Source organism: Tachysurus fulvidraco, chromosome 9 (genome assembly GCF_022655615.1).
Source record: "Tachysurus fulvidraco isolate hzauxx_2018 chromosome 9, HZAU_PFXX_2.0, whole genome shotgun sequence".
NCBI classification, from domain to species: Eukaryota; Metazoa; Chordata; class Actinopteri; order Siluriformes; family Bagridae; genus Tachysurus; species Tachysurus fulvidraco.
In genome coordinates, this window is record NC_062526.1 from 28,703,283 (window position 1) to 28,714,642 (window position 11,360).

Here is an 11,360-nt window from a genome sequence, read left to right on the forward strand (position 1 = left end):
ACATGAGAAATTAAGTACAATTTATGTGGTGCCACCTTGTGGCAATTAATCTGCTGGATAAGAGTAAATGCAGTGTCTCCATCACTGGTTATTTCATTTAAAATGCTAGTCCTCTAATTGCAGTGACAAAATCTCTTGTTCACACACAGTCTAAAACATATTAAATACCTCAGACTTGAAATGTGAGAGAAAAGGAGATAAAGTCCTCTGCCTCTTTTATTACCATCATGATGACTTACCATAACTAGAAAAAGAGAATTCTTTAAAAAGTAAAAATGCTTAAATCAGCATTTAAATCTTTAATCCTTTAAATTCCTTAAAATCATTAAAATTCATAAATCCTTAAAAATGCTTATATCAGCTTCATTAGATTAAATGCTGAATGTTTAATTATGAAACACACAGTTTACTGCATCCCTTACATACCCCCAATAGAGCAGGATATTGTATTAATGTTTATTCATTACAGACACAAAATCAGCATTGTTCATCTTCACACAATAAAAATAATATTTACATATTTGTCATGCATTAAACTGATCCAGATATAAATGGAAAGCCTTACAGACTGTAGGACAAACACTAAGAGCTGAATCTGTTTGTGACCAATGTGGTGGGTTTTTGTAGTGACATTTCTAATAAATATAATTAACTGACATTTATTATATACTTGTCTAATCTTCACTACATTGAATGTTGTTGGTTTTAATTTTCTATTCTCCACGAATTACCGTTACAGCAACCAGTGTCCCATCAGTCCATTCAAGAACACATGAGATGGGGATATTTAGTTGAGGCCTTTTGTTCCCACAAGCCATGACATCATGTCTATCATACTGTCACTCAAATTAGGGAGGCGTGATTAATTTGTACAAACTATAAAATCACCAGAGCTTCTGAGCCATGAGTCATTCGATTATGACTTTTTACATTTTCTGTTTTACTTTAAACTCTGTAGACATTAGAGAAATGCTGTATTGATGAACCTGACAGAGTTTAATCAGTCTGACGGCTGTGATCATTTCTCCTGTCCAGAGAGATCTGTATCTCCTGCAGTTTATATCTTACTGTACGTGTGTTCAGCTGCTGTGGTTCTGCTAACAGTGTGTGGAAATCTGCTCGTCATCATCTCTGTTCTTCACTTCAAGCAGCTTCACACACCAACAAACATGCTGCTGCTCTCTCTGGCTGTGTCGGATTTCCTTGTTGGTGCTTTAGTGATGCCATCGATGTTCATCTGGACGATCGAGTCATGCTGGATTTTTGGTAGAGATTTCTGCATCATTTTTTTGTTCTTTATTGGTTTCCTTACAATCATATCAATCCATAATATCACTCTGATTGCTGTGGATCGATATTTGGCTCTCTCAAATCCCTTTCTCTACTCTTCTAGAGTCTCTGTGAGGATCACTGCTGCTGTAATAGTTTTTGACTGGTGTCTGGTGGTTGCCTATAACTTAACATTCATCTATTTAAGTGGAAACTTCACAGGTTTTGTAATGTGTCCTGGCGAGTGTTATTATTTTCTAAATGAGGTTTGTACTGTAATTGATCTCATATATACGTTTATATTCCCACTTTCTGTCATAATCATATTGTATACTCGAGTTTTTGTGATTGCTAAGAAACATGTCACTGCTATCAGAGAGCTTAATAATCACACACGGCCTAAAACACAGAAAATCACCTCACACTCTATGAAATCTGAGAGAAAAGCAGCTAAAGTCCTCAGTATTTTAGTGTCTGTGTTTCTGGTGTGTTTACTTCCATTTTATATTTACAGTTTATTAGGAAATGTTATTGAACTACAGATAGAAACATTTCAGAAACTTATGATCATATTTTGTCTTAATTCCACCAATAATCCATTTATTTATGCTCTGTTTTATCCGTGGTTCAGGAGGTGTGTTAAATTAATCATAACTCTACAAATATTCCAGACAGACTCTGCATTAATCAATGTTCTTTCATGAAAAGTCTCTTTCACACCTTCTGATAAATGTCCCTACAGTAAATATTGCTGTTATATATAATTTCAGCTTCTATAACAAATCAAATTTCAACCCCCAATATATTGTGAACTGTACTGTATTATATGTAAATTGTAGGAAATATCTTTGCCACAAAAATGTATAATATGGATTAAATAATTAGTTTCTGTTGTATTTATTTTCATATTTTATGAAAATAAATACAGTTTACATACAATTTATTGGACGATTATTTGACCACAAAATTAAACATTACTGAAAGTTTTGCTCGTACTTTGTCTTAATTCCACCATTAATCCAGTTATTTATGCTCTGTTTTATCCATTTTTCATGGGGTGTGTTAAATTAACTGTAACTCTGCAGTTATTAGAAGACTCTGCATTAATCAGTTTTTTTTTCACTTGTTCCAAACTAACATGCATCAACAACACCAACAGATTTTCACCAAGAACAAAGATATAATAATTTGTGTTCTTTATCATAAAGAGTTTGGACGTCTCAATGAAGTTCCTCCTTATCAGTACACAATTGTCAAACTGTATATTTATAATCACACCCTTCTGTGACACCAAATCAAGTGAAGTCAAGAAACTTTTGTTGTCATTTCAACCCTATATACTGTAGGTGACACAGTGATGGAGGCATTTCTCCAAAACCATGGAGCTACATAGAACAAAGAAAGAGGACATAAGTAAGTTAGTCCTAGCCGCATAAAGTGCATCTGTGCAATCTGGTGCAAACAGTGCAAGACAAAAGACAGTGCAAAAAATGTACATACTGTACATTCTATAATGCATCTTCAAAAATACTGGAACAAACACTTAATATAGTAGCAGCAGAAATATAAGGTATTGTGCAGAACAGCAGTTGACTGAAATGTGTAAGACAGCATGTAAACTGTTTGATACGGGTGGTGCTGTATACATGGATGTATATTGGAGGAGTGTGAAAGAAACTGTTACACAGTCTGGTTGTGAGGGCCCAAATGCTTTGGTACCTTTGTTCAGCAGGAGAAGTGTGTGTGAGGGGTGTGTGGGATCATCCACAATGCTGTTGGATTTGCGGATGCAGGGTGTGCTATAAAGCAGTTGCAAGACTGCATGTGGTACCAATAGAGTTAATTCACTGTAGCCTACAATGTCCCTTGAGGTATTTTTCTGCTTTTTAGCATTTTAAGCAGACCTTTTCTGCTGCAGCCACTGCTCTGAGACTCATGGGTAGGCCTGCTGACATTGGATCTAATTTAGCTGAAAAATATGCTACTGGTCTGAGTTTGCCCCCATGATCTTGGAGCAAGTTTGATGGCATGCACCCCCCTTTTTTGTCCACAGTCTGTGTAAATGGTCTCATTGGTCAGAGATACCTAATGTGGGTGTTCAAATGCATAATTTGCAGTCTCCATCCATGTCACTTTGCTCTGTGTTGCAGGCATTGTCCATGAGCAATAGCACTCATTGGTGCCTCTAAAATAGCATAATCCAATAGCACATCCTACAGCATGCATAAGAATGACATTAACTGTTTTTTCCAGTTTGGGAATTTTCAGAATTGCCTCTCTTTTGCTCGACTTGAGTATTTTACCTTCTGAGGAACTTCACTTCTTGTTGAACAAATTACAATTTTGACTGCTCGCTTTGTGTCGCCCTTTAGCGATGTGACAGAGCAATTTAATGGTGTCTTTCTCACACTGTTCTTGAGTTGGTGTGGGTAAAGGTATGTCATCTACATACTGACGCAACACAGACTTGTTAGATAACTGCAGTGGGTTATCACAACTGGCTCAAGTCATGACAAAAAAGGGAGGACACAGTGAAAACCAAAATACTAGTTAATTTTTTATTTAATAAATATTTGTGAATCATTAATCTGAGCTTTGACAGAATGTTTTTAACAGTTTACACGTGACAGTGTAGTGGAGAACTCAAATGGAAAACAATACTTACAAAATAATGAAGAAACAAAACAGAAAACAACCCCAAACAGATCCCAAGCGGAAAAAAGATTTCCTAAACACAATCAACACCAAACTTAAATAAGGAGAGATAACAAGAAACAGGGGCACCCGATTTAGCAACACAGTTCCACCCACTGGCCGGCCGTAGCAGGGAAGCAGGAGACCCGTCACAGGGTCTAGACTATTCTTCAGTGCTTCATTGAAGATTGTAGCAGATTCACAATAGCCCTGACATAAGCATGTGATAGTATAAGCTTTACCCGGAAGCCAGTGGAGGGATCGCAGCAGCGGAGTGGTATGTGAGAACTTAGGCAAGTTGAAAAATGCTGTGAAGCTGCATTTTGGATCATATGCAGAGGAGAAATTGTGTTCATAGGTAGACCTGCAAGCAGTGCATTGCAGCAATCCAGTCTTGAAATGACAAGAGACTGAACAAGTACCTGAGCAGCCTTAATTACCCCCAATAGAGCAGGATATTGTATTAATGTTTATTCATTACAGACACAAAATCAGCATTGTTCATCTTCACACAATAAAAATAATATTTACATATTTGTCATGCATTAAACTGATCCAGATATAAATGGAAAACCTTACAGACTGCAGGACAAACACTAAGAGCTGAATCTGTTTGTGACCAATGTGGTGGGTTTTTGTAGTGACATTTCCAATAAATATAATTAACTGACATTTATTATACACTTATCTAATGTTCACTATATTGAATGTTGTTGTTGAGATGGGGATATTTAGTTGAGGCCTTTTGTTCCCACAAGCCATGACATCATATCTATTATACTGTCACTCAAATTTGGGAGGCGTGACTAATTTCTATAAACTATAAAATCACCAGAGCTTCTGAGCCATGAGTCATTTGATAATGATTTCTTGCATTTTCTGTTTTACTTTAAACTCTGCAGCCATTAGAGAAATGCTGTATTGATGAACCTGAAAGAGTTTAATCAGTCTGATGGCTGTGATCATTTCTCCTGTCCAGAGAGATCTGTATCTCCTGCAGTTTATATCTTACTGTACGTGTGTTCAGTTGCTGTGGTTCTGCTAACAGTGTGTGGAAATCTGCTCATCATCATCTCTGTTCTTCACTTCAAGCAGCTTCACACACCAACAAACATGCTGCTGCTCTCACTGGCTGTGTCGGATTTCCTTGTTGGTGCTTTAGTGATGCCACCTGTGTTCACCTGGACGATCGAGTCATGCTGGATTTTTGGGAGAGATTTCTGCATCAGTTTTTGGTTCATTGATGGTTTCCTTACAATCATATCAATCTATAATATCACTCTGATTGCTGTGGATCGATATTTGGCTCTCTCAAATCCCTTTCTCTACTCTTCCAGAGTCTCTGTGAGGGTCACTGCTGTTGTAATAGTTTTTGACTGGTGTCTGGTGGTTGCCTATAACTTAACATTCATGTATTTCAATGGAAACTTCACAGGTTCTGTAATGTGTCCTGGCGAGTGTTATTATATTCTGAATGAGGTTTTGTCTGTAACTGATCTCATATATTCATTTATATTCCCACTTTCTGTCATAATCATATTGTATACTCGAGTTTTTGTGATTGCTAAGAAACATGCCACTGCTATCAGAGAGCTTAATAATCACACACGGCCTAAAACACAGAAAATCACCTCATACTCCATGAAATCTGAGAGAAAAGCAGCTAAAGTCCTCGGTATTTTAGTGTCTGTGTTTCTGGTCTGTTTACTTCCATATTTTATTTACAGTTTATTAGGGAATGTTATTGAAATACAGATGGAAACATTTCAGAAACTTCTGATCCTACTTTATCTTAATTCCACTATTAATCCAGTTATTTATGCTCTGTTTTATCCGTGGTTCAGGAGGTGTGTTAAATTAACAGTAACTCTACAAATATTCCAGACAGACTCTGCATTAATCAATGTTCGGTCATGAAAACGCTCTTTCACAATTTCTGTTAATGTCCCTACAGTAAATATTGCTGTTATATATAATTTCAGCTTCTATAACAAATCAAATTTCAACCACGAATATATTGTGAACTGTACTGTATTATATGTAAATTGTAGGAATTATATTTGCTACAAAAATTTATAATATGGATTAAATATTTAGCTTCTGTTGTATTTATTTTCATATTTTATTAACAGTTTACATACAATTTATTGGACGATTATTCGACCACAAAATTAAACATTACTGAAAGTTTTGCTCGTACTTTGTCTTAACTCCACCATTAATCCAGTTATTTATGCTCTATTTTATCCATTTTTCATGAGGTGTGTTAAATTAACTCTAACTCTGCAGATATTAGAAGACTCTGCATTAATAATCTTTTTTTCACTTGTTCCAAATTAACATGCATCAACAAGACCAACAGATTTTCACCAAGAAAATAAAAGATATCATAAATTGTGTTATTTATCATAAAGAGTTTGGACGTCTCAATGAAGGTCCTACTTATCAATACACAATTGTCAAACTGTATATTTATAATCACACCCTTCTGTGACACCAAATCAGGTCAAGTCAAGAAGTTTGTATTGTCATTTCAGCTCTATATACTGTAGGTGACTATCAGCATTCAGAGAGAGAGACTCGGTGGGGAGAACCCAAATGCAGGCCAATGTTCAAAAGAGAGCTTTAACCTCTTACGGGCCCTGTGCCGTACACGGCACGGAAGTAGAAGTGACCACTAGGGGATGACGCAGAAACAAGCTTCAATTCAACTTTAAAGCATCAAATCCTCCAAAAACACGAAAAAACCTATTTACCTAGTAAAGTTTATACTCTCAATAATTTTTTAAGCCCACACACAAAGCACAGTATGATTCACAGCCTTCATACAATTAGAAAAAAATTTTGGACAAAACTGACCTAGGTGGCGCTAGACCGGTTTTTCCCTTACATTTAGACGCGTCTCTTTCTTCACTGGGGTAATATATTCCAACACAAATAATCCACAAAAATCCACACAGGTCCAAGGTATTGAAATCTGTAAGCCTTTTAATCCAAAACGCTCTGGTCACGCCGCAAATATTCCGTTAGTGTTCGGAAAACTGGAAACAGAAGTGCGCCATCATCTCGTTTTGCCGCTCTAACTCCTAATTGGGATATTCAAAAATTCAAAGCCTATGTCATATTTATAGCCCAGGTCCTAACGAATCAAATAAGCCCTCATTTGAGCCAATCGGTGCTTGTATGGCAGAGATAGACAGCTGGGAAGCCAATGGTGGCATGACCTCATTTTTTGGGAACCCGCATTTGACTGACAATTACTCCTTCCAATAGCAATGAAATGGGCCGGGACCTATACAGCCATTTAGCCAATAAGCAGACGATTCCAACGGTATGCGACATGCTTTACATTCTTTGCCTGTGTCTGCGTGAACTGGATGCGCAGAAGAATTCTTGCGTAATCCCTGACCTTTTGTCCCTCTCACAGCTCAGGGTGTCAAGTTACAGGCCTGTTTTCACACCAGAGTGATAGAGCGAGAGTCTAGGCTTATTTATGGCTTGTCAGACTGAGCCTGCAGCCTTTTATTTCAAAGTTATATAGTAAACAAGTACACAAAAACGCTGCACCCGACGACCAGGGCCGTAGAAAAATATTCATATAAAATCCATTTTTGGGTCTTTTGACTTGAAATTTTTTTTGGTGAAAGCCAAGACATGTGGCTATGACAGTTGTTGGTTTGTCCCTAACATGTTCCAGAAAAATAAGATTAATCAGTTTATCAGAGAAACAACCCAGGCGGACAGGAAAATCTGCATTCAAACCCCTGTAACTTTGTGCCAGTAAGGCCTAGAATCAATCTGACTGTAAAAGCTGTACCACTTTTTGTTGGACAATGGATATAGGTGGAGGTCCGTAAGTAAAGTCAATAAGTAGGAACAATAGCAGGTAAAGGTGTTCACATAAACCTCATGCATGGACACTGTAAGGAGGTGACACATGAGCACAGGAGCAGGAATTATTCTGTGGGAGTAACAGTTTCTGACGCGGAACAAAAGTAATCCACTCACAGGAAATAATAGTAATCCAAAACAAGTAGAAAATAAATAATCCACTGGAACAGAAGAGAGAAAAGTTCACAGTAATCCGAATACAAAAAATAAACTCCAATCGGCATGAAAACATCGGAGGACAAAAAACTGGAAAAAAGGGAGGCAGCACAGAGCAGCAACTCTCTTAAAAAAACAAAAGGGGAAAAAATAAAACCAACCTGGCAACCACACTCTGAGTCGACAGTAGCGAGAACAGACCGTGACGTACTGAAAAGAGATCATCTGGCACAGGCCTTTACAGGTTTCAGCCTGGAAACATGGAAAGTAGGGTGGATGCGCAACACCCCGGGGAGCTTGAGCCGGACCGCAGCCGGGTTTATAACCTTGGAAATGAAAAAGCTTCCTTGAAAAAGTTTCCTGCATGCCAGCTTCAAAGGGAGGTCTTTGGTGGAAAGCCACACCTATTGCCCGACACGGTAAGGAGGAGCAGGGTGGCGTCTGCAGTTGGCCCAGCGAGCGTAGTTCAGGGAAGATTTCAGCAAGGCGAGGCGAGCTCTTCTCCAGACTCGACAACAGCATCTCACAAGGGCCAAGGCTGAGGGAACCAAGGCTTCTGGCTCCTGCATAGAGAACAATGGGGGTTGATAGCCATAGGCAGCCTGAAAAGGGGACAGACCTGTGGCAGCGGAGGGCAGAGAATTATGGGCATACTCGACCTAGACCAAGTTGGAGGCCCAGGACGAATGATCCTCGGCACAGAGACAGTGGAGACCCGTCTCCAGCTCCTGGTTGAGCTGTTCCATCTGCCTATTGGACTGGGGATGAAACCCAGAGGAGAGGCTAATGGAGACGCCTAAGAGCTGGCAAAATTCCTTCTAAAAATTGGAGGTAAACTGGGGTCCTCTGTCAAAGACTATATTCCCGGAATGCCATGGAGCCGGAAAACATGCTGAAGGAGGACGCCATTTCTTTGGCAGAAGAAAGTTTGGTCAGGGGAACAAAATGGACGAGCTTAGAGAAGCAATCGACCACAGTGAAGATAGTGGAGTAGCCATCGGAAAGAGGGAGGCCGGTGACGAAATCCAGCGAAATATTTGACCAAGGGATTGGCGGAGGCCGAAGGAGACCGGATGGGAGAGATTGGGAACTCTTGTGTCGCGCACATACTGGGCAGGCCGCGACAAAGTCACGAGTGTCACGTCTGAGCGAGGGCCACCAGAACCATCGCTGGAGAACTGACAGGGTCTGACAGAAGCCAGGGTGACAGAAAAGCCGGGAATTGTAACACCACTGGAGAACTTGGGACCAGAGATGAGAGAGAGAGAATCTGGCTTCCCGTTCTTCGTTCCCGGCCGATAGGACAGCATAAAGTTGAAGAAGAGTGCCCAACGAGCCTGTTGAGGTTTCAGCTTCTTGACTGTCCGGAGATATTCTAAGTTCTCATGGTCCGTCCAGACCAGAAATGGTTGTTCCGCACCCTCCAACCAGTGACGCCATTCCTCCAGTGCTAGTTTGACTGCCAGTAACTCACGTTCGCCAATAGTGTAGTTCCGCTCGGACGAGGAGAGACGACAGGAAAAAAAGGCACACGGGTGAAGTTTATTGTCCTGGTTGTCCCTTTGAGACAAGACGGCCCCAACACCGGTATCAGACGCATCAACCTCTACCACAAATTGTCGAGTGGAATCGGGCAAGGTGAGGAAGGGGGCCGAGGTGAAAAGCTGCTTCAGCTTCTTGAAGGCTTGCTCAGCCTGAGGTACCCAAGAGTAGGGTTGACAGGGGAAGTTAGCTGGTGCAAGGGTGCATCAACAGAGCTGTAGCCCCGGATGAATCAACGATAAAAATTGGCAAATCCCAAGAACTGCTGAAGCTGCCTACATGTCTCAGGGCGGGGCCAATCTAACAGCCTTGATTCTGTCGGGATCCATCCGTACACTTCCTGCTGCCAGAATGAAGCCCAAGAAGGTGGTCTTTGTGACATGGAACTCACATTTCTCTGCCTTCACATATAATTCCCAGATAGCAATTACGTTTGGGCCACATGTGGGTATTATCTGGCACATATGGCCTAGATGTGGTGTGGCTATACAGATATGGGCCAAATTGTGGCCATATTTGTTTTGCCATTTTTAAATCGGCTGGAAATGCTCCCTTGGTTCACAACTCATTTTGAGGTATATGGCCCAGATAACAACGAACACATGAGAACCATATGTGGTTGAGCTATGGCACACGGTGAGAAACACGGACTTCTGGTAAACTTTTGGCTTATACGTGGAAAAACACAGGAATCCTGAAATCAAGTGCGGCAGACATCCTCCGTCCCACACCTCAGGTTGCTATGCAGCTTCCCTCCTATTGGTGGAGTGAGACTATGGAGGGAATGTGACCGAGACATGGACAGCGGGCGGCATTTCTGCTTTCCTCACGACTGTGTAAGCTCAGGTAAGTGATTGGCACTTTACAGTCATATAATTGAAATATGCAGCATTATGTGTCAATATTGCATGTTATTAAGCATTTAGTTATTAGTTTAATTGAGGAAGCGGTCAAATTAGCTAATATTTTCCTCAGTTTAACAATCCAATTTAATGTACGCTAGGGTTCCGCTGGTTTGGCGTTTTAAATTCCGATGTTTTTGGACTATAAATCAACAGTAATTAAGTAAAGTTGGCCGCAAATTCACAGATTGGAGGTTTCCAAGTCAATAACTCCTGAGCTAAATGCTGTTACTACACAAATAGTAGTAATGTAGAGAGGCAGCTACAACCCAATTTTTCTCAAAATCAGCTTTCCTCCACCGTGGACAAAATACAGGTCTCTATGTGCGAACCAAGGGACTGTCTGCAAAGTGCAAAAAACTTTGGAGAAATGTCTTTTTGTATAATTTTAATGTTTTTTTTTAATATGAAAATATTTCCCCCAAAAGTTAAACACATTTCCCCCAAGTGTGTTGTAGTATAACTATCAGGACATCAGTGATGTGTGAGCTGAATTTGGTGACAGTACAGTGTATTACGGTGGTTATTGACTGTTTTTTAGTATTCGCTTTTAGGGATTTGCACTTTGCAGAAGGTCCCTTGGAAGCTCTCTCATGCACTGAAAGTCATGCATGTTTTTTTATAAAGCAGAATACATCCAGTGAAAAAGTATTCTAAAAACAAAATCTAAATAATTTGTCATAAGAAATTATGGTATTATTATGGCCCACATATTGAAAAATACAATTTGCAATTCCTTTCGAAAATATACTGGAAAAAAATTTTTTTTGGTCAATCAGAGGTGGTTAATTATTGCAATTAAAATATTAAAGGAGGAAATTTATATTAAATGATTTTCCCACCATTATCCTCCAGCTCTAACTTCCAGGTTGTATTGCTGCTAGCATTATTTAAATTCATCTTTAT

At 39.6% G+C, this 11,360-nt stretch overlaps 2 protein-coding genes across 2 annotated transcripts; both read left to right on the top strand.

The window, feature by feature from the left end:
* The first annotated feature begins 980 nt into the window (after positions 1 to 980).
* On the top strand, positions 981 to 1,973 carry LOC125145563 (trace amine-associated receptor 13c-like). Its single transcript, XM_047818942.1, has one exon. The coding sequence runs from the start codon at positions 981 to 983 to the stop codon at positions 1,971 to 1,973; it is 993 nt and encodes a 330-aa protein (XP_047674898.1).
* Positions 1,974 to 4,887: 2,914 nt separating this feature from the next.
* Positions 4,888 to 5,880, top strand: LOC125145554 (trace amine-associated receptor 13c-like). Its single transcript, XM_047818868.1, has one exon. The coding sequence runs from the start codon at positions 4,888 to 4,890 to the stop codon at positions 5,878 to 5,880; it is 993 nt and encodes a 330-aa protein (XP_047674824.1).
* The last annotated feature ends 5,480 nt before the right edge of the window (positions 5,881 to 11,360 follow it).